Source organism: Cololabis saira, chromosome 14 (genome assembly GCF_033807715.1).
Source record: "Cololabis saira isolate AMF1-May2022 chromosome 14, fColSai1.1, whole genome shotgun sequence".
In the NCBI taxonomy this organism is placed as follows: domain Eukaryota; kingdom Metazoa; phylum Chordata; class Actinopteri; order Beloniformes; family Belonidae; genus Cololabis; species Cololabis saira.
In genome coordinates, this window is record NC_084600.1 from 26,331,711 (window position 1) to 26,355,045 (window position 23,335).

General features: G+C 41.0%; 2 protein-coding genes across 2 annotated transcripts in view; both read right to left on the reverse strand.

The window, feature by feature from the left end:
- LOC133459889 (cilia- and flagella-associated protein 58-like) overlaps positions 1-8,573 on the reverse strand; it is a 30,306-nt gene extending 21,733 nt beyond the window's left edge. Inside the window, exons 1-5 of the mRNA XM_061740247.1 lie at positions 8,510-8,573; positions 6,476-6,745; positions 6,162-6,280; positions 4,951-5,101; positions 4,490-4,684 (exon numbers count right to left, since the gene is read on the reverse strand). Of these exons, the coding sequence (XP_061596231.1) occupies positions 4,490-4,684; positions 4,951-5,101; positions 6,162-6,280; positions 6,476-6,745; positions 8,510-8,515 (741 nt within the window). The 5' untranslated portion in view covers positions 8,516-8,573. The remainder of the gene's footprint in view (positions 1-4,489; positions 4,685-4,950; positions 5,102-6,161; positions 6,281-6,475; positions 6,746-8,509) is intronic.
- Positions 8,574-9,232: 659 nt separating this feature from the next.
- On the reverse strand, positions 9,233-21,557 carry tiprl (TIP41, TOR signaling pathway regulator-like (S. cerevisiae)). Its single transcript, XM_061740248.1, has 8 exons — positions 21,488-21,557; positions 18,559-18,686; positions 17,517-17,696; positions 15,239-15,338; positions 15,016-15,147; positions 12,497-12,592; positions 12,349-12,411; positions 9,233-11,808 (listed from the first exon to the last, which is right to left on the reverse strand). The coding sequence occupies exons 2-8, from the start codon at positions 18,660-18,662 to the stop codon at positions 11,698-11,700; spliced, it is 786 nt and encodes a 261-aa protein (XP_061596232.1). The 5' UTR covers positions 18,663-18,686; positions 21,488-21,557; the 3' UTR covers positions 9,233-11,697.
- Between the last annotated feature and the right edge of the window lie 1,778 nt (positions 21,558-23,335).

Consider the following 23,335-nt stretch of genomic DNA (forward strand, 5'->3'; position numbering starts at 1 on the left):
GACGTCGCTGCTCTTCAGTCTTACAGCTTCTTGTTGCGATCCTGCTGCAACACTCTTGAAGAGTTTGAGTCCACACACGAGCTGGATGTCCCTGCTAATATGCAGGCTGTCATTAAAAAGCTGCCATATAAGCTCAGGGACAAGTGGAGAGATGCTGCCTGCAGTTTGCAGGAGAAGAACCACCGCAGAGCCTCCTTTCGTGACATAGTTACGTTTATTGAAAGGCAGGTGAAGATCGCCAGCGATCCACTCTTTGGGGACTTACAGGATTCTTCCACTGCAGTATCGAGAAAGGAAGCGAGGCCCACTAAACCTCAGTCCTTTTCTAAGCCCAAGGGAAGTAGCTTTGCGACCACTGTTGCTTCAGTCAACGGTAGTAATGACACCATAAAGAAGGAGAACAGTCCACCTGTTGGAGTTTGCTTGCTTTGTGGAGCTGGACATACCCTGGACATGTGCTCTCTATTGGCAAAGAGGTCACACAGTGATAAGATGTCCTTCTTAAAAGAGAAAGGGGTGTGCTTTGGCTGTATGTGCATTGGGCACAGAAGCAAAGATTGCCGCAAGCGCCTGGTGTGCAGGGTGTGCAGCTTGAAACACCCTACTATGTTGCACATTTACTCCAAAGACAGGGAAGGGTCTGCCAAAGGGCAAACGGGAACAGCAGATGGAAGTGCTTTGGTCAAGGTGCAGTCCAGTGGTCTTACTGGGGCCGGAGAGAGTGACTGCACTCTTGCCATACTTCCCGTTCGGGTGAAGTCCAAAAAGGGTCATGCTACAGTGGTCACATATGCTTTTCTTGATCCTGGGAGCTCGGCTTCATTTTGCACAGAAGGGCTTATGAACCGACTGAACCTCTCAGGAAGAAGGTCTGACATTCTCCTAAGGACAATGGGTCAGGAGAAGGTCGTGAGCAGTCACATTGTGAGGGACTTGGAGGTAGCTGGGCTGGACACAGATTGTTTCTGTGAGCTACCTGAACTGTTCACGCAGAATTGCATGCCTGTCCACCAAGGCAACAGCCCTAGGCAGGAAGATCTGCGGAATTGGCCGCACCTTGAACACATCAACATAACAGCGATCGACTCAGGGGTAGATCTTCTTATTGGAACCAATGTTCCAAGGGCTCTAGAGCCATGGGAGGTGGTCAGGAGTGTGGGTTGTGGTCCTTATGCCATTCGAACCATGTTGGGTTGGACGGTGAATGGTCCTCTTCGAGGTGACTGCACTCACAACACCGCTTGCATGAGTCATGATGTAACAGTCAATCGGATTTCAGTTGCAAGACTTGACCAGCTGTGGGAGCAGCAGACGAAGGCAGACTTTCCTGAATGCATTCAGGATGAGCACCTCGGGCTGTCGAGGGAAGATCTTGAAGTTAAAACGGTGTCTGTGAACGTGATTCAGGCCAATGAGCAGGCAGATGTGGTCATGCAGTTCATTAGTCACTTCTCGTCTTGGTTCCGCCTGAGAAAGATGGTTGGTTGGTTGCTCAGGATTAAGAGGCTGTTGTTGGAGCTGGCTCAGAAGCGGAGGCTTCTTGTCTTGTCTGGTCTGGAGGAAGAGAAGCTGCAAGAGGAGATGCAGACTGTCAGAGCTCAAGCTGCGAAGCGTTACCTTTCGGTTGAAGAGCTTGACACCGCAGAAACTGCCATCATTGGCTTTTGCCAAGAGAAGAGGTTTCCTGAAGAAATGACTGGCTTGCGGAAAGGAGAAGGCGTGAAGAAAACCAGTCATTTGTACCGGCTCAATCCTATTCTTGAGGGTGGTATTCTAAGGGTTGGTGGCAGGCTTGGGAGAGCAGCCATGCCAGAGGAGGCAAAACATCCAGCTATCTTGGCCAGGGACTTTCACGTTTCCGACCTCCTTCTGCGTCATATTCATCAGGTGACAGGGCATGGTGGACGTAACCACATGCTGTCGGTACTACGTCAGAGATATTGGATCCCAGGCGCCAGCGTTGCTATTAGGAAGGCTCTGTCTAAGTGTGTTATCTGTCGTAGACTGCATGCAGTACCAGGACATCAACGGATGGCAGATCTCCCTCTTGACAGGGTTTCACCTGACGAGCCTCCGTTCACTCGAGCTGGAGTCGATTGCTTTGGGCCTTTTGAGGTCTGGCTTGGAGAGCTCATGCTCTATGATCCCTTTTTGCTTGGAGCTCTGGAGCTCTTTAAACCCCCTCTCTTTATTTTGATTTTTTGCAGATGGAGAGGAGAGGATGAAGAATGAAGAGTCCATTGATTATTATTAATTTGTATTGATTTTTTGAATGATTGTAACTTTAAGGTTAATCGAGCTCCTACATAGTTATGTATGTGTAATTAATGCCCAGGCTTAATTAGGGGCCGGAATGTAGGAGCCGAATGCATTTGTATTTAGCACTGGATTGGGTAATGGGTTTAATGGATGAAGGCACCTCAGTGGCTCCTTGTTGTAGGAGTGTCTCTGTGGGTGGTCTTTGGGCGTCTACAAATAAGGCTTCTCTTCCGCTCCCGTCGGCAGGCTGGCTGGCTTATGGAGGTGGGGTGAGCTGGGAGAGAGCATACTTTGTTGACCGCACCACGCACTACGCATTTTGTATCTTGATATCAACTGACACTCATTGATTGCTCATTCTTTAAGCTATTTTGCACATATTTATTACAAGTATTGAACTGTATTGTGATAATTGATGCACTGAAATAGTAAACCCCTTTTTAAACTCGAGCTTATTGTTTGGACAGTGATTATTATATTAATGTGCGCGTCGGACAGTTTTAGTATCTCCCATGCTTAGCCTGCCGGTTGATTGATCAATTGGGGTCATTATCAGCCACTATATACATGTATATTATGATGCTGACAACCAAACTATCCTCAATGAAACAATGCACTGTGAGTTTTTTACTTCTCCAGATGTGTCATTTAATTTTGTTTTTGTTCATACCTTTAGGACGTGAAGTTCCCATACATATTTATTTATCCAAAAAACAGGGATGAACACCACCAGACTGTGTAAGTCGGTTATACTGACGTACAGTTTAAGGACGAATAAAACACCACTTCTTGAAAGAGCATTACAGTACACGGCACCACCAGACACCATATCATTTTTAGCCTTTTAAGTCTAGTTGTCAAATTTTTAACTCAAAAAGTGATTTAGGGATTTAATGGTAAGTCAAAAGACTCAACTGCTTTGTTGTACTGGAACTCTAGATTATTCTATGGACAGCAAGAAAGAGGACTGTATATATGGTTTGTGTATGGGGTTGGTGATTTGTATTTAAGATTTAATAGATATGTATTGGAGATTTGTGTGGATGTTTCCAATGCACTCAACAACGTTAAGCTAAGACTGTTGAGTACTTTCTTTTGTTTGTTGCCCTAAATAAATAACAAGCAGTGATAGTTTATTGCTTTCGCGTGCACTTTCTAAGCAGGAGAGCAAAGGAAGCTACTTGCAACTTTTTAAAAGACAAACAAAATCTCTGCTTGTCAGATGCTTAACTGATACTTATCTGCTCTCTGCTTCCAAAGAACTGCATCAATACATAAATACTTATGCCAAAATGGGCAAATGTTAAAGGCAGAGGCCATGGACTCTCCTCCTTCTGTCTACTGACAATAGCTTCCAGAAATTCAAGGAAGGCCTTGTATATTTGAGCAAGACAATGTTGTACCGAATATTGCATCCATCCCAACAATATGGCTTCTCAGGAGTCATGTCCAGGTCCTGAACTGGTCTGTCTGCAGTCAAAACCAACAAAAGATCTGGAGCATCACGACACCAGAAATCTCGTAATGCAGATCAAGGACTGTTGGGTGGCTAGAATACTGCTTCAGACAGGAACGGGACAACGGTCCTCTCCTAAAACTCCAGCGGCTGGTCTCCTCACTTACCAGACATTTACAGACAGCTGTTAGAAGAGATGCTACACAACAATAAACATCACCCTGTTCCAACTGTTTACAGATGTGTAGCCGCCATCCAATTTAATTTGAGCTAATATTTTCTATGAAATGGCAAAATGTCTCAGGTTTAACAACTGATATGTTGTCTATGTTCTCCTGGGGAAAAAAGGAGTGCAGGCATTGTATTCATCGCATTCTATTTTGTTAATATTTTAAAGAGCATCTCAAATGTTTTAGAATTGGGGTTGTACTATGATTAAAAAAAACTAAATTAAAGGGGGGTTGTAGCACAGCGAGTGCTACGGGGGCCCGACCGACAGGATAGAGAGGACACAGAGTTTTGTGCAGAACCCTTTATTGTTAAACACCGCCACACGTGCACAGCATCCAACACGACATCAGCAGATCCAGCTCCAGTCTCCCACCCTGCAGCTTCTCTGTCTCTCCCTTATAAGGCTGGCAGGGTGGAGAGGTTGACGGGCCACACCTGTGTCCCGTCAGCCTGAGTGGCTGCAGCTCCTCCACCCTGCCACAGGGGTACTGACTTTTACATGGCTCTAATAATGAGAATGCATTATCCCGATGTGCTGCTCACCCTCAGGTCTTTCAGCTTCATTTCCAGTTTCTGCTGCTCCTCCCTGCTCTGCTGGCCCTTCAGATTCAGAGCTTTGACTTCCTTTATCTTGGCCTCCACGCCAGCATGCAGCTGCTTAACCTCCTTGTCCAGTGTCTCCTTCAATCTTGTTTCTCTGAAAATCTCATTCTGTTGCACCAGAAGGTCCTGCTGGAGCTGGAACCAGACAAACAGAAGCATCCGACCCACATCAGAGCTGGTTTTATCTGGTCATGCTACTTGGCTTTACTGTATATGGCTTATACACTTATATGGCCATCTACAATCAAGTACTCATTGATCTCTGGATCTGACAATTAAATCACTAAAATTAAAAGTCTCACAGGACAGTGAAGGGCACAGTTTGAGTCAACCATTGTGTTAACTCCAACCACCTTGGGATATCGCATAACCAGCTTTTTACAGCGAGACATCATATTCACCTGGGAAATTTTATGAACAGCTGTGTCACTTTTGGTCTCTATCAGCTGCAGGGCTGCAGAGGATTTATTTCGTTTTTCTTTGAGATCCTCTGAGGTTTTCATCAGCTGATCCCTCTCCTCTGTCAACTCCTCAATCTTTTTAAGTAGATCTCTGAGGATAAAGCATATAACAGTTGTAACCCATCCTCTTAGTTCATAATAGAAACTAGAATGAAACACATCAGGGATGGTACTGAAAATTATAAGACAATGATTGTTACATTTACTTAGACTTTTATTTCTTTACAGGCAGCATGAAAACCCAGATAGATGTATTTCATGTTTTCTCATCAGCCTAGTGTAATTTGCATCAATTTCTTCATTTCACATCTACAACACAGTCTAAAAAAAGTTGGTATGGAGCAATTTAGAGCTTGCGAGCTGGTGAAAGAAAACTAATTATGTTATTTTATACAGATGATGTCAGCAAGTGATTTTAAACATGAGTTGATCGAAAAGCAATATCAACAAAGCAATGAGTCCTTGGGAAGAGACAATCCTTGAAATGTTTTAAATTATGCTCCTCCAAGAAAAACTGGAGGGACAAGTATATTTATGCTCCTACAGGGTAGAATACGATTAAACCATTCCAGAAATCTAGAGGAATTTCAATGTGTAAACGACAAGAGAACATGTTGGACATCTGAGATCTCTGATCCCTCACATTGAATCAATGTTGAACCACATGGACAGGGGTTTCTGTGGAAACCTTTGGTAACACTACAATAAAAAGTTAAATTCACAAACTTAAAACTTTACTTTACAAAAAAGAATCGTATATGTGGCTGCCATAACTCCATATAATTCAACAAATTGAAAATATTGTCATTAAAAGCTACAGGACAAGACTAAAGCAGCTCATCTTAAATGTTGCTTCATCCTTAATATGCTGCTATAGACCTACGTTGCAGAGGGACACCGACACAGCTGAGAAAATAACCAAAGCGATTATGTTGCAGGTGTGAAATGTGAAAATGGAAGTAGATTAATAAATAAAATTAAGCTGTCAAGAAAAAAAGTGTTTTGGGTTCAAAGTGCATGTGAAGAAATAAATATGAAAGAAAATATTTACAAATATTTAAAAATATTTTCACTTTCCATAATGTTCCAAGATTTCTGAATCTCTTTCCACCATGAGAAGTGAGGACATGAAGAAGGGAAAACGGTCTCACCTCTGTCCACTTTTTTGGGTGAGATTTGAAACATCTTCTTTTATATTCCTGATGATTTCACTGTCCTTTCTCTCTTTATCATGAGCAGCATCAACCATCTGCCAAGCTTTATCCAGCTCCTAAATCATAAGAAAAAAAAATATTACTTGCAAAACCTAAATGAGTTCATAACATATGAAGTGTCCCATCCTAAATCCGTGTTTATATCTGTTCTTTAATTTTGTACAGGTCCTGGACAAGTTCCCATGTTGACCTAATAAAACAAACAAAAAAAGAAGACTTTAAGTATAGTATGTGGTGCAAATGCGGCATACACTCTTCAGTGATGTTATTGTTGCCTCGTCTCCCTCAGACAGTTTCAGAGCAGCTGCCACTTTAGTTGACGAAGACACAATCTCCGCTTTGAGCTCCCTGCATTTGGACATCAACCTCTTTTCATTTTCTCGAGACTTTTTCAGGGGAAGGATGAGTTTCTCATACTCCACCCGGATCTTGTCCATACTCTTGTCCGCATCGAGCTCTCTGAGGACCATCTGAAACTCCTCCAGGGACTCCGAAGAGTCCTCTCCAGAGAGTCTCAGTTCCTGTAAGCAGAGCATAAAAATATTTGTAGAGAATAGACAAAACGCCTATGTGAAATAAAAAGAGGCGTCTTAATTATCACTTAAAGCAGGGGTGTCTAAAGTCGGTCCTCGGGGACCGCAGTCCTGCATGTTTTAGATGTTTTTGATTTGATTTGATTTGATTTATTTTATTTTTGTACATGTAAAAAAAAAGAAACAACACTTCATGAGAAGTTCAAGAAAACAACAACAAAACAAAACAAAGAATTTCATCCTTTAAAACTTGCTAACTTGATATACAGGTGCCAAAAAAGGAGTAGGAAGAAGTGTAAACTTATTTAGTCCTACCCCCATTCACTGATCATTTAACCTGATGTTTCCCTCCTTCAATACACCATGATACAAATGACGTGTCATTATTAGACTTTTGTAGGCCTTCATAATGAGCTAACATTCACGTTTTATTACAATATGGTGTGTGGATACAAGGCAGTATCTAAAATGGGGAAGACAGTGGCCTTGAAGACAACCGATGGACACCCCTGACTCAAGTTATAATTCTGCTTATATTTGCAGTCACATGATCACTTAATTTGACAATGATCTTTTAAAACTGTCCACAAATACATGTGTACATCTTCAGAGAGAGAGAGATTCCATGACTATATTAATATAAGATTGAAGAAACGCTCAAATTCAATACAAATGGATAGTTTTTAATTTGCCACTGTTCTTTACACCAGTGTTTCCCAATCCTGGTCCTCAGGGAACACTGTCCTGCATGTCAAATGTAGACGCTACCCTGCTTCAGCACACCTGATTCAAATTAACAGTCATCACCAGCTTTTCATCAAGGTCTGTACAACACACACACACACACACACACACACACACACACACACACACACACACACACACACACACACACACACACACACACACACACACACACACACACACACTCACTCACTCACTCACTCACTCACTCACTCACTCACTCACACACTCACTCACTCACTCACTCACTCACTCACTCACACACACACTCACTCACTCACTCACTCACACACACACTCACACACAGAATAACCGTCACCGTTCCAGGGTAAATGTTTTTCTTTATTTCTTTTTTTTGTTTTCTGTTTCGAGCAGAATTCAGGCGGCTCTTTTGGTTTTGTTATTTTTTTTAATTTTGTATTATTATTATACATCACCAAGACACATTATTTATTATAGCATGAATATTGTGAAGACACAATGGCCACTACAGTGTTTACCTTTGTTATAGAATAAATAAAACAGTGTATTTGATTTAGTCATATTTGACCGCGGTTGAATTGGTTTGATATTGGATAATATTGGATATTATGAATTCAACACCCATAAAACTTGTGATACATACCACTGATTTTGGTCAAACCACTTGTGATGTGTTCATGGTCATCTAGACTATATATCACAAAACAGTAATTATTAAAAAATCATATATATGGGCTGATTTAATGGGGTTTAATGAATTCAACACCCATAAAACTTGTGATATATAACACCGATTGTTTTCATTAAACCTCATTAAATCAGCCCATAATATGATTTTATAATAATTACTCTCTTGTGATATATAGTCTAGATGACCATGAACACATCACAAGCAATATGACCAAAATCAGTGTTTAACGTTTAGCTTAAAATGGTTGAAAATGCATTATTGAATTCTCACGGATTCTATATAGATATTCTATATGATTGTATTGCCATATCAAAGTATCTAAGAGCCAAACTTACCTCCATTAAGTTAATTAAATCGTCTTTAAATCATCCGAAGTCCTCACAACTAGTATAACTTTACCGACTTGCACGGTTGCAAAGCGGCTTGTTGCCTAGTAACCGCCGATCCCGCTGGATCTCGCGACAAGACTCAAGGCGTTGCGTTGCCCTGCCTAAAGACAAACAAAATGTGTGATTTAATTATTAAATTAATTATGTCTCAGTTGAGACTAAAACTGGTTCACAGACTTTTTGAGATCAGTGTATTTAGGTTTCACATGAAGAAAGCTTTTTCTTTTTTAAATTTGCGTACAACATTGAAGTTGGCCACATGTTCAACATTTAAAGAGTCATTCCATAACTTTTTCAGCATACAGCCAGGTCTAGTTTAAAACACACACACACGCACACGCACGCGCACGCGCACGCACACACACACACACACACACACACACACACACACACACACACACACACACACACACACACACACACACACACACACACACACACACACACACACACACACACACACACACACACACACACACACACAACGCTATTTGCCACTATAAAACACAGATCGTCATCTATGAAACCTTCCTTTGTTCAGGAAAGTCTGCTGTCCATGTCAGTCTTCATGAATAGATTGTGGTCCTCACTGAATGAGTGAATGCATGGCTGGATTGATGAATGGATGGATGGATGGATGGATTTTTTCTTTTTTTTTTTCTTTTGCATTTATTTGTTATAGGGGGACAATGTACATTAATGAACATTTTAAAAATGTAAAGGAAAGGACCCTACACAGCATTTTACAGTTTCATCTGAAACTGAACACAAACGGTTCTGGAGCTGCTGATGAGTTCAGCATCAGTTCAGCATCAGTAGTTCTAGCAGGTTCAAAAAGAGCCACCTTCATGTTCCTACAATTCTTTGTTTTAGACCCTCAATGCACTGTATTGCATTTATTTATTTTATTTCATCCATTTTATTCTTTTTATATGTTGTGTGTCTCTTTAATTTTTTTGTCTGCTTTTAAACTCTTATCATAGTACACACAATGATTCTTTTACTGAAATAAATAAATCACATCCTTCTATAAATACATTCAAAGAAAATCTAAAATAATTAAAAAACGATAACCATCAGAACTATCAGATTTTCTAAAATGTTATTCTTAAAAGTAATTTAAATATTAAGTTATTCTTAAATGTACCCAAATGGAGAAATTTGTTGGTATCCTTCCATTAAAGAAAGAAAAACCCACAATGGTCACTTAAATAACTGGAAACTGAAAAAAGTAATGATAGACAATTTACTGAACATTGATTAATTAAAAATACATTTAAAGAAAAAAATCAGACACTGGTTTAAAATTGCTGTTCAACTGAATCATTTGAACAAATGAATCAAACTGACCTGGACAGTGTAGCTGTTATTCCTTGAAAAGATGTAAAATACTGTGACCACAGTGAACATTTCAGACGTTTTCAAGTCAGTCGGAATGTTTAAATCAGGTGTCCAAAGTCGGTCCTTAAGGGCCTGTATTAGATGTACCTGCATCAACACACCTGATTCCTATTCATGGTCCTCATCAGTGTGTCACCATGTATGTACAAGTCTGTTAATGACGGCCATTTATTTCAGGGTGTGTTGAAGAAAGGAAACATCTAAAACCTGCAGGATACCAGCCCTCGAGGACCAACTTTGGACACTTCTGATGTAAAGGGTTAAAAGTGGTCCCACTGCTGTTGGGTATCATTGTGTTCACCTCTCTGAACATGGACCAGAGACAGTAAAGGAAACAGTTGTCTGAGGAAATCAGAAAGAACATCTAGACCAGTGTGTTAAAGGTAAAGGCTAGAAGACCATCTCCAAGCAGCTGGTTGCTCCTCCTACAGTTGGACATTTCATTCAGAAGTTTAGGCTCCACGGGACTGTAGACAACCTCCCTGGACATGGACACAAGAGGACAACTGATGACAAACTGAAGAGCAGAATGGAAACAAAAGAGCTCAGAACAACTTTCAAGAGATTCAAAGTGAATTCCAAGGTCGCGGTTCATCAGTGTCAGATCAGATCATCTATCACTGTTAGAACAAACGTGGATGACCGAGGAGACTCCAATGATGAAAGAACATCATTACAAACAGACTAGAATTTATCTACATGCATATTGACAAACCAAAAAGCTTCTGGGAGAATGTCCTTTGGAGACAAATGTGCTGCCCAATGTCAGAAAGCTTGGTCTCAGTAAGTCATGGGTCCTCCAACAGGATAATGACCCAAAAACTCACATGCAAAACCAACCAAGAATGTCTAAGAACCAAACACTGGACTCTTCGGAAGTGCCCTTCTATGAGTCCTGATGCAAATCCTGTTGAACATCTGTGGAAACATCTGACTAACATCCGACTAACTACATTGTGAAACTAAATATTAAGTTGAAAACCCATCATTTTTGTCCAGGACAGTTTTATTAATAAAAAAAAATAATAATTGTGATTCAGTTTAAGCAAAATTCAAAATCCATCTGACATTCATTTGTCAATTTTCATTAAATTTGAAGTTATTTCAGCAACCATTGTGGGTGTTTTCCGTTTAATGGAAGGGTATTGAAAAACAAAAATCAAATCTAAAATTTTATTTTATACATGATCAAAAATATTTAATGTATATTTTCATATTCTTGTAATTAATATACATGTAAATAAATCTAGTGGGGGAATTATTCTCTTGAAATTTTAGAAGTCTGTCAGCATTTTGGAAAAACTGAAGCGAAACATGAACGTGCCTCATATAAACGAAAGAAACCACGTCACACAAAACAAACCTCTTGTATTGGGCCAGATGGGTTTTTACATAGAATCTTGAGATGGTTGACCTCCAAACAAAAACCTGTCAGCTTCCACAGGTCACTGACAGGTCGCCTTAAAAACACACTGGTGTCGAGTCTGACTTAAAAAAAAAAAAAAAAGAAAAAACTAAAGGTGAGCTTTTTACATCCAATCTAAAGTTACAGAGACGGTTCTGAAGTCATGCTGCTGAGGGTCCGAAGAAGCCCTCCAGTCAGGAACAGGATAAACTGTTCCCATGGAGCTCTGCAGGTGGTGAGGGTGGTTTGAGTTCTTGTTGGTGATGTCAGAGTCCTGTTTTTCACCGTTCCACGCCTTGGCGTGAGAACTGCTGCCTTCCTGCCAGTTTCATGTCTGAGGCTGCATCGCAGGTAGTTCCAGCTTCTCACAGTCAGTCAGCTTCAGTGTCAGGTGCTGGGCGATCTCGTTGGGATCCGTGAACAGAGCTGCTGGAACCTTCTGCACACAAGACGGACACATCCAGGTCAGGTGTTAAGGGAACAAACAGAGAAGGAAATCACTTGTATTACAAAGAAAAAATAAATTGGTCCATAACAAAAATGGAACAAAAAAGCGAAATCATCACACACTAAAACATGATTCCAGACTCCTTTCATGGAGCACTGAGATGCTTGTGGGTCTTTCCCCGCAACACGGCTCCAGTTCTGGCTCAGAACCAGTTCTGGCTCAGAACCAGTTCTTCGCTTGTCCAACACTCAACTGGGAAGAAAGCACTGGTTCAGATCCAGGACAACTGGTGCTGCTTCCTCTGGCATCTGACCAAATTGCTATGTACCTAAATTTTAATACTTCAGATCAAATATAATTATCCTAGTGGAAATTTCCAGTTTATCTCCACATATCCCTGTTAGTTCCCGTGGAATGTGGGCCTATGTCCTGAGGAGTTGTTAATCAGACTGGACTCACCTCATTTTATAACCTGCTCAGGAACAAATTATTTATTTTGCCGACGTTTTGGCATGTTGTCTCTTAACTCACCTTCAGGTCTGCTACTTTGCTTTCCCTTGTGCTGAACTCTCGCAGCATGTAATCTTTTCCAGCCTGAAACCAGGAGCACAGCATCCATCACTCGTCAGAACATGGCTCCACTCCTGTAATCCTCTAACCTCCATGGGACGCAGCTTACCTCGTGATAGAGCCGTGTGTCATTTATTCTGATCATCACTCCGTCCACGCGCATGAAGAAACGCATCAGCAAGAAAAAGCTGGTGGGCATCACCCTCTGGATTGTAAAAAACACAGAACAAAGTTACAAACAGTTCAAAATAGGGCAGCTAGACTTACTCTTAATTGTTCTTATAGATCTAGTGTTGACCGAATGCATTCTTGTCTCAGTTGGCTGAAGGTGAATCATAGGTTATCTACCAGTTTATTATTATTTATTCGAAACATTATTCATAGCAGGCATCCCACTGCATTCTCAAATCAGATTAGTTATAGTGCAGATGTTCATCATTACAGTACCAGAGCTTCAACTCAGGGAACTCAATTCAAGGTAACTTACATTACCAAGAACTAATTAAATGAAAAACACTGTTGTATATAGAGCAATTTCATCATGGAACACTCTTTCTTTAAATATTAGGAGCATTCCAAACAAGAAATCATTCAAAAAACATGTTAAGTCATTTTTTAGATTGGAGAGTTAATAGTGTTATGTTATCATTTTGGGAACTGTGATTTATTCTTTTCTTTTTCTTCTCTTTTTAAATTGCAATTGGATCTGTGTATGTTTTGTAACTGGAATTGTATGTTATTGTGTATTGTTGTTTATATTGTACTTTTTAAATAGGACCCCAGGAAGACTAGCCTGGCGTTTGTGCGTCGGCTAATGGGGATCCTTAATAAACATAAACATGTTCAACCTTAACAAGATTTGCCAGTCAGATGCTCTCGTACAACATTATGATATTGAGTATTCGTCTGTTAAAAAGTAGATGGGTCATCTCTGTCCTTCTCTGCAGATACATTGGTGTGTCCACCTGGAAAACTGCACAGTTCTCGTCAAAGGTAGCTGCAGGACTGCAGATAAGACCATGAACCAGTGAAGGGCATAAATGAGCTGCCAAGACCTTGAGTAAGTTGTTCAGACCTGGTATGAACATGAATCCTGAGAACTCTGCCCAGAGCTGTCCAGCATTCATTCACACGTGCACATGTCTGCAGCGATCAGATCTGACCTTCCTGCTCTGTATGCAAATAAACATGCGCACCATTTTTTCTGCTTTCAAACCCCAAACATGTTTTTCTTTAAAAAAATATATATATCACCAAAAGGCAGCAGCTGGAGGTAGCTAAAAGAAGAAAATCCGATAAAGTAGCAGTGACTTGGGGTTTGGACAGAACTTAAAGGGGACCTATTATGAAAAACACGTTTTTTCTTGCTTTAACATTTATAAAGGGGTCTCCCCTCAACCTGCCAACTCAGAGAAGGAGGAAAGCAACCAAATTCTGCAGTGTCTGTTCAGCCGCCCGGATGAGCCGTCCAGTGTGATGTGACTTCTACGAGCCGTTCAGATTCTGCTCCCGTCGTTACGTAACGACAGGAGCGATTTACATAGGTTGGCCTCCGATGCGTGAAACCACGCCCACAACTAACTCTGCCAGCCGGAGCTTCCGGCATTTTTCCGTAGCGGTGTATCGCGTCATTCAGGCAGCCAATCAGCACAGTGCCTCATTATCATAGCCCCGCCCACTCAGAATCCCTCATAGATAATGAGGTTAGAGAATGGGATGATAAAGACATGGCTGAGAGGCTGAATTTCTAATTTATTTAGCAAAAAAAATCAAAAGCTTGTTTTTAAGACATTCAAGGCCTGTTTAAAATAGGTAGTAATTGCCATAATAGGTCCCCTTTAAGTTTAGACCGTTTTGAAACCTAGGTGTTATTTTAAATCAGGATTTATTATTTAAACAGCATATTAATCAGGTTTTTTAGAGTGTTTTTCCATCTCCGTAATATATAGAAAATTAGGAACATCCTCTCCAAGAGTGATGCTGAAAAACTAATTCACACGTTTCTATCTTCTAGACTAGTTTACTGTAATGTTTTATTAGCAGAATGTCTAAGTAATTCTCTGAATGTCCTCCAGCTGATCCAAAATGCAGCAGCGCAAGTTCTGACAAGAATGAACAAGGGTTAGCCTCTCTCTATTGGCTCCTTGTAAAACAAAGAATCCAATTCAAAATGTTATTACTTGCATATAAAGCCCAAAGCGGCCTAATAAGACCTACTGTAATAGTTCCTTATGTTCCTAATAGAGCTCTCCGCTCTCCAAGTGCAGGTTTACTCGTAGTTCCTAGAGTATCCAAATGTAGATTTGGAGGGCGGGCGTTCTGCTATCAGGAACCATTACTATGGAATCAACTTCCAATCTGGGTTAAGGATGCTGACACCACCTCCACCTTTAAAACCAAACTTAAAACCTTTCTGTTTAGTAAAGCCTCTAATTAGTGTAAACTCTAGTGTGTTAGGGTCAGTAGTCCTAGCTGCAGCTACAGGACAAGACTAGAGCAGCTCGTCTCAAACATAGCTTCGTTGCAGATATGCTGCTATAGAGCTACGCTGCAGGGGGACACCAACATGATTCACTGGGCGGTGCCCATCACCCCTCCTTCTCTTTCCTTTCTCAGTTATTAACTTACAATCTTGACACTGATCATGGAGACTCCGTGGTCATGCAGCTCGTCTTCAAACAACAACACCTCCTCAAAGAACATGATCTGTTCCCGGGCTTTCAGCTTCTCCATGTCGATGCGCTCCGCTGTTTTAGTCACCTTCACAAAAACAAGACAACATTAAACTGGTAATGTCTTACATTCTCAGCACCGTCACCAGAGTCGATGTTTGACCAGAAACACGGCCCACCTTTATCTGCAGAGCTTCTCCCAACAGCGTGCCTCTGTAGTCTGTGGTGTACGTCCAGTCGTAAGGCTTCACCACCTCTTTGGAGTGTTCAGAGTCCGCTCTGAAACCAGACAGTCAGAAGGTGAGCTTCCAGCACAGTTTTGGCTTCAACTAAAGTGATCAAGTGATTTTGAACCGTTGATGGAGCTAAATAATGACTGTTTCCATTAAGTCATATTATATGACACAGACAAGATTTCTCCTCCAATATCCTCCAAAAGTGATGCTGATGGATGTCCGGATCCTCTTTAATTGTGGCAGGTTCATTTCCTTTCCTACGACTCTCGCCATCATTATTTTTTTTTTCCCCAGCTGCAAAACGAGTCACAAATCACAAGCTTATATGGAGGAGAGGGCCATGTCTGAGGGGTTTCTAGAAGGTTGTTGTTTATGCAGAAGCAACTTAAGAACGAGTCCAAAACCTTTGGAGAGATACGTGAGGCAGGAACTTCTCTTGCTGACCGGCTGCGTCAAGGCCGAGGAGACAGTTCCTGTAGAAAAGACTATGAGAAGCTTTTTGATACATCATGTGACCAGTTTTTCAAAATCTCTAATGAAGTCATGTTTCCATTATGTGTATTGTCTATTCACTGATCCAATTTGAGGAATTTTAATGTTGATGGAAACACCCCGACTCCTCTGAAGCTCCAGCCACCTGGAGGTCGCCTCAACTGCCTCCATGATGACTTTCCTCTTGGCAGCTCGGGAACTGTGGACTCCGTCAGTGCCTGCTTTGTAACAACTGATGTCAGCACTGCCTCCGGCCTCAAGCAAGTTGTCGTAACACAGTCTGGGAACTTGAGCTGTCTCCCCACATCAGCTTTAAGTCCTGAGTCTGATGCTGCATGTTTCCTGCCGGAGCTGGAGCTGCTCCCCCGCCGTGTTAAAACTGATCCTCTCTCAAGGCAGTGCTGCTTGTTTTCAGCCGTCTCGTTACTGCAATGGCCTTCAGCCCCAGGTCAGGCGGCCAGTGGTAGCAGCCTTCTCCACGGCTGTGGGACGGCTTCTTAGAATGTTTTCTAGGGAACCGGTCCCCAGGTACAGTGGACAAGTCAGTTTTGCCGCATATATGGAGGTCACACAGACAGGGCAAAGCACAGTAGACAACCCGGACCAAGAACCTTCCTAGTTGTGGTTCTGCCTGCCAGATGTCGGGCCATGAGAGCTTCTTCTCCACTGCACCCTCTCGCTTCATCCATACTCCCTGCTGCAGCATCAGAGGTAGTGTATAAACACACCTGAGTTGATGTAAGGGTGAGTTATGGTTCTGCGTCAAAACGACGCCGTGCCTACGCCGTAGGGTACGCGTCGACGCGCAACCCACGCCGACGCTGACGCCGTCACTGACGCGTACCTCCCAAAAATTGTAACTATGCGTCGAGGCGACACAGACCAAACGCAGACCGAGAGGGCTGTGATTGGTTCGCTTGGTAGCAACGCATTTCCAGTTTCCGGTTTGAAGCAGTCGTGAACTTTCACTGCTCTTTTCTTCGTGTATGTTTGATTTTTTTTTGTTTTGGTTTTTTGCACAATAGTTGTCCTTATCTCTTTCATTCACTGTGACCGGAAAAGTCGGATAAACCATTCAGGAAAAGATTGCAACTTAGCGGTCGCGGGGGGTGCTGCACCGCGACGAAATGGAGTGACGGAGAAGTCCTAAGGTTCAAGATGGCGTCACGGTGTCAATTTGACGCAGAACCATAATTCAGCCTTTAGGCAAGTTAAGCATCCCAGGTCTGTTTAGTATGGGGGATTGTAGAATCTCTAGCATAGCCTGGCAGTCGTCCTAATTCTTTAATGCTTCAACACATAGAATTGTTCTGGTTCCTGTGGATTTGACTTTGATTTCCAGGATGCAGTACCAATAGACTAAGAAACTGCCTCTGGACAGACATACAACCAACCAGAGAAATGAAACATGAGACGTAGAGAGAGTGACAGCCAGACTACCATCAACTAAAAACATCAGATATGGCTGCAGTAGAGTAGGAACGCCCTGCTGTGCTTGGTCCAGCATGTTCTGTAGCGGTGGAATGGACGGAGTAACAGATCCATTTCACGACAGAGATTACTTTGGTTAAGTGAATCATCGTGGCCTACGATGCAGCGCTCCTTTACAGTTAAATAGGTCATACACAATTAATAGTCCATTCAAATGAGTCTGTTTTATTTAAGCTGAGAGCTTCTTGAACTGTTTCCCCTGTGTTTTTTTTTGTAATTCTGCCATGTTCCGTCTCACCTGCTCTCCAGCCATTCCTGCGCACAGGCCACCTTCACGGAGTCCTCCATGTTGTTGACCCTCCTCAGGGCATCAATGGCGTTGAACTCGATGCCATAACCATCTGCATGTTGGATACGCAGAACGTTGTCACCAAACAACATCTCTGGCAGGGAGGGCATGTTCATCTCCTCCGCTAACCTGGAACAAGCATGAAACAGACAGCAACATTTACCTCTGCTCACACCTGGTCTTCATACAAGTTTAAATGCATGTTGATCACCCCTTTTCCTTAACCAGTTCAGGCTACATAACCTATGTAACACCTGAACCCACTTAAGAGCCCAATGTTGTTTATCAAGCAAAAACCTGATGAATAAAAGGTCTGCATGGTTAGTCTTAGGGCTGGGCGATATATCGAGATTTTAATATATATCGATATATTTTCAAACACGATATGGTACGAGACAATATCGTTTATATCGATTTAAAAAAATATATATATTTTTTTTACATTTTTTTCTTTTATGATTTTGATATACGGTAGCTTATTTTGTGACAAATTGACTTTAATGTTTTATTTGAGATTTGCACAAATGTTTTGTTATTTGCACAACTGGCAACCTCAGTGGAAAAGTCTGCCTGTTACTGTCTACATTGTATTAATTGCACAGTGTATTTTAATTTAATTGTTATGCAGGAAAGGGATATTTGTTTTATTTTATTCAAGAAGCATTTTTATTCTATATATGCAGGCAATTTATTTTTTATTTCATTTGTTTTATACATTTTGATATTGTGCAGACCTCTGTTAATAAATGTACCTGTGTGACATTTGGCACGAGGCTTTGTATTAAAACTGACTGTTTTTTTAAGGGTTTGCCTCAGAATAAAATTAAGCTAACAGAGATGCTATGCTATAATGCTTTGGGGGAAACCCCAATTAAGGCACAGAAAAAATATCGAGATATATATCGAGTATCGCCATTTAGCTAGAAAATATCGAGATATGACTTTTGGTCCATATCGCCCAGCCCTAGTTAGTCTGAAAGAAACATCTCACCGTTCAATGTCTTTGGACTTCATGATGTGGTCTTTCGCAGCTGTCACCTTCCATGGCCCAAAACCGAAGTCCTGCTTACTGCTCTTGAAACCGTGTAACATCATCGTGGATGGAGGCACCAACTACAACTACAAGACAGATCACAGGTCTCTGTCACACAGTCTGGACTCATGGATCCTGACACAGGGGCCTGGCCTGGACATGATAATACATTCATTTTATCTTGTATTATTTCATCTTTACTCTTGGTATGGGTGTGTTGTGTTTTAACTCTGTGGGCTACTGGACACCTGAATTTCCCCTTGGGGATGAATAAAGCACCTATCCATTGATCCATCTATGAATATGGTAGGGACGAGCTGAGATTCACAGTCAGGCCTTGAGGTCTTCTGGAGAGAATGACAGCTACAGGTTGGTGTCATCTACGTACAAACAGTACAACAAGTGGCCCCAATCCCGAACCTTGAGGCATCGCCGTGAAAAGACGATGGATGCAGGTATATGTCATAGCCATGGCACTTTGAAAGAATGGCCAGGGAGGTATGCTTGACACCAAGGGTGTGCCATCCTAGAGATGCTGATCTAGAGACCACAAAAGGTAGTGGGGTAGTAGCAGGATACCCAGTATTAGCAATAGGACACCAGTAGGATAGCCGTTTCCTACATCACAGGTTGAGTTGCCTTGGTGGAGTGACCGGTCTCAAGACAGAAGGTTTCTGATCAAGAAGGTTGTTCTGAGGAGAACTCTGGATCACAAAAGGGATTATAATTAACTGGATTTAACTTACTATGTAAACCACAGCATCTAAACAAGTTCAAAAAAAGAACAACAACTCCTCCTCCTCCTCTATGGTACATGAGACAGACTAGTAATTTTTCCCAGAAATTATATACCATCCAGGTATTATTCTTAAACTGGAATTTGTGCAGGTGTTGACATACAGTACTGTGAGACGGGTGGACTTCATCAGATAATCAGCATCACGACAATTATGCGTGTGGGCAGGTCTTCCACGCGGACAATGACCCAAAGAAACCTCAAACTAGCTGGACAATGGCTTAAGGACAACGCGGTGAAGGTTGTGGAGTGGCCACCACAAAGCCTAGAAAGGAATTTGAAAGTTAGAAGACCCACGAACTGGGCTCAGACCACTGTCTACCCGGTAGATTTTTGTCATTATTCTTTGGGTTGATAATGGCTTAGGTTAAGGTTAGGTTTAGGGTGAGGGTTAGGGTCAAGAGGCGCACAGTGGCGCAGCTGGTAGTGCAGCCGTCTCACAGCAAGAAAGTCCTGGGTTCGATTTCCGCCGGGGACGCTGAAGTGTGTGTTAGTTCCCCCATAACCATGGCGCCCACACCCTGGGTGGGGTTGGTGAAAGGGCCTTTCTGTGTAGAGTTTGCGTGTTCTTGTGTTCCCTCACAAAAACATGCACACAGTCCTGGGCTATAATTTAGGGTTAGGGTTAGGTTTTAGTGACAAAACATCTACTGAGCCTAAGTTTCGTTTTCAATAGCAGTAGTTGAGAAAGCCATTATCAACCCAAAGAATAATGACAAAAATCTACCGGGTAGACAGTATCCCATCTACTCACACTAGGAATGGGTGATATTTTACCGTTCACGATAAACCGTTAAAAAAATTCCCCACAATAAGAATTTGTCACCTCGCTGTAAAAACAATAAATTCCCGTTGATGACGTTTTTGTGTAAAACTGATTTATGGTTCTGCGTTAAATCCACGCACAACGTACGTGAAGGAAGGAAGGAAGGAAGGAAGGAAGGAAGCGAGCCAGAAAGAAAGAAAGAAAGAAAGAAAGAAAGAAAGAAAGAAAGAAAGAAAGAAAGAAAGAAAGAAAGAAAGAAAGAAAGAAAGAAAGAAAGAAAGAAAGAAAGAAAGAAAGAAAGAAAGAAAGAAAGAAAGAAAGAAAGAAAGAAAGAAAGAAAGAAAGCATGGCGGATCTGAGTCATTCCAGTTTTGCAGTACAGGTGTAACTCATTTAATTGGTTTTTATTCATTCAATTTAATTGGTGTAGTTTAGTAGTATTTAGTATCTTTTAGAGCAGTGATTTGGCTCCAAAGACTGAATGTGGTGATAGATTTATAGTTACAAAGGTGGAGTTGAATTGGTATTTTTTTTATCGTCATTTTTATCGTTATTGGGATAAATGCCATAAATTATCGTGATACATTTTTTAGTCCATACCGCCCATCCCTAACTCACACCATTCAAGGCTCTGATTACACATGATACATTCCTATTCAGTGGACTGATAGCATCTGAAGCCGCTGACTCAGACCCAGCAGTTCTGTCAGGAGGACTGGATCAAAGGTCCAGCTCGTCCAAGTCACTCAAGACAAGCAGCATTACTGTTCCTGTTGCTCAGACTTCATAAGATGTTTCATTCAGGTTCTTATCTGGCTCCAAGAACTACAAGAAGAACCAAGTGTAATGCGGGTCTGGGACCAGACCAACCCTCCATGGACACCAATGTGATGGTTGCCATGGTGATGTGGTCCCATTAGACATCCACCCGAGCAGCAAGAGCAGCTTCATCTGCAGCTCAGCTCGGGTCTGGATCATCAGAACCGGCTCCGGATACAAACCCAAAGCAGACGGAGTTGATTCTGGTTTGTAGTCGGATCTGGTTGAGGTTAGTATGCTGTACTGGTTCTGGTTGCTATGCTGTACTGGTTCTGGTTGACTGGTTAAACTGGGACAACCGTCTGATTCAGATTCAAGCCTAAATTATGGTGTAACGCGGAACCATAAATCAGCCTTCAGAAGCGACTCTTCCCCCTCACACCAAAAGAAGATTAGAAAACCTTGAACTTACAACTGAAATATAAAACGTGAAAACATAAAACACAACCCCCCACTCCCATTTTTTTTTAAATATGGAAATACAATATAAGATAATTCAAACTTACTCTGTGTTCTGGTACCAGTCACAGCCGCGGAGCGTCACTGAAAAGCGTCCGTCTGGCTTTGACGCTCTCATTCTTTGGTTCCGCCTCTTTCTTTCTTTCTATCGTGCATAATGTAAATAATAATTCTATAACATCCTCCTGTATTAATACGCAGAAAGACTTTCTTTCAGATCGAGTCTTTCTGTGTGGAGTTTGCACAGTCTCCAAAAACATGCATGTTATGTTGATTGGGTTGCCACCCGTCCCGTAAAATACGGAATTGTCCTTTATTTGAGAAAAAAATGTTGCGTCCCGTATTGAACTAATACGGGACACGATTTGTACCGTATTTTCCTTAACTTTTACCCCATATTCTAGTTGAATTATTGAAATAAATTAACTTTTACACCATATTCTAGTTGAATCATTGAGATAAGTTAACTTTTACACCATATTCTAGTTGAATTATTGAAATAAATTAACTTTTACATCATATTCTAGTTGAATTATTGAAATAAATTAACTTTTACACCATATTCTAGTTGAATCATTGAGATAAGTTAACTTTTACACCATATTCTAGTTGAATTATTGAAATAAATTAACTTTTACATCATATTCTAGTTGAATTATTGAAATAAATTAACTTTTACACCATATTCTAGTTGAATTATTGAAATACCGGTAAGTTAACTTTTACACCATATTCTAGTTGAATTATTGAAATAAATTAACTTTTACAACATATTCTAGTTGAATTATTGAAATAAGTTAACTTTTACACCATATTCTAGTTGAATTATTGAAATAAATTAACTTTTACACCATATTCTTCACCTGTAGGCTATATTATACATCTGGGCTGATGTGGACATAGGAGGATATTTCAGTTGCTAGTAGGTTGTCTGTCTGTACAGTCATGTAAGTTCAATGCTATTAAAGCACTTTAAACTTTAAATCAAAGCATTTTGTTTTTTCATATAAAATAAACACATTTTTATTCAGTTTAGAAGTTTTGGGGCTTTTTTTGGCTCCTGCGCTGCTGAAATCAGGGCGTCCCTTATTTCTATTTCTGAAAGGTGGCAACCCTATTGTGGCCCTGTGATGGACTGGTGATCTGTCCAGGTGTCCCCAGAGCCAGATTAAATAAATGGACTACACTAGGCAGACTATGATTTTTGGGCCCCCCTCCATCGATGTTATTTATGAATTGAAATCTTAAACTTACCAAAGTTACTAATAAGAGTTAATTCACGTTTTACATAGCATAGTCATCATAGTCAAGTTGGTTCTTTGTATTCCAAAATAAGTCATGTGTTGTATATTAAACAGTCTATCAGACTATTTTTTTATTTTTATTATTTATACATTATTACACCGCTCTATTAAATGCTATTAAATTATCCTTATCTTATCGATTGCGAGTGTCATTGTTAAGGTATTAGTACCAGTAAATCACCAATAGGTGTCAGCATTGCTATGTAAACAGAATAAAATAAGATAAATGTTTTAAGCTATTGCATTTCGCAGAAAATCTTAATTAAATGTGTTGATTAAATTGAATAGTTAAATAAGAAGTCAAATCTACAAAGACCAATAAAATGTGCAGTACGTGTGCCTCCGTGTGTTCCTGCTTCCTGGATTGGCAGTGGATGCCCCTCCAAAAAAAAAAAAAAAAAAAATCACTGGGTTTGTATGTGTATGCGTATATATATGTATATATACTAAATATAGTATGCCTTAGGTTTTTACCGGCATGGTATCAACCATTAATATGTGTGCAGGCAAAAAAACCCCCCTTTTTTTTTTTTTTTTTGTTCCTCTCCCTCCTTTTCGTTAATCCGGCTCTGGGTGTCCCCCTGCCTTTTG

Coding starts and splice junctions, on each gene's coding strand:
- tiprl (XM_061740248.1), bottom strand. CDS start 18,662: ATGATGTTACACGGTTTCAAGAGCAGTAAGCAGGACTTCGGTTTTGGG. Junction 17,697..18,558: donor AAGTCCAAAGACATTGAACG/GTGAGATGTTTC, acceptor TGCTTGTTCCAG/GTTAGCGGAGGAGATGAACA. Junction 11,809..12,348: donor GCAAAGTAGCAGACCTGAAG/GTGAGTTAAGAG, acceptor TCTTGTGTGCAG/AAGGTTCCAGCAGCTCTGTT.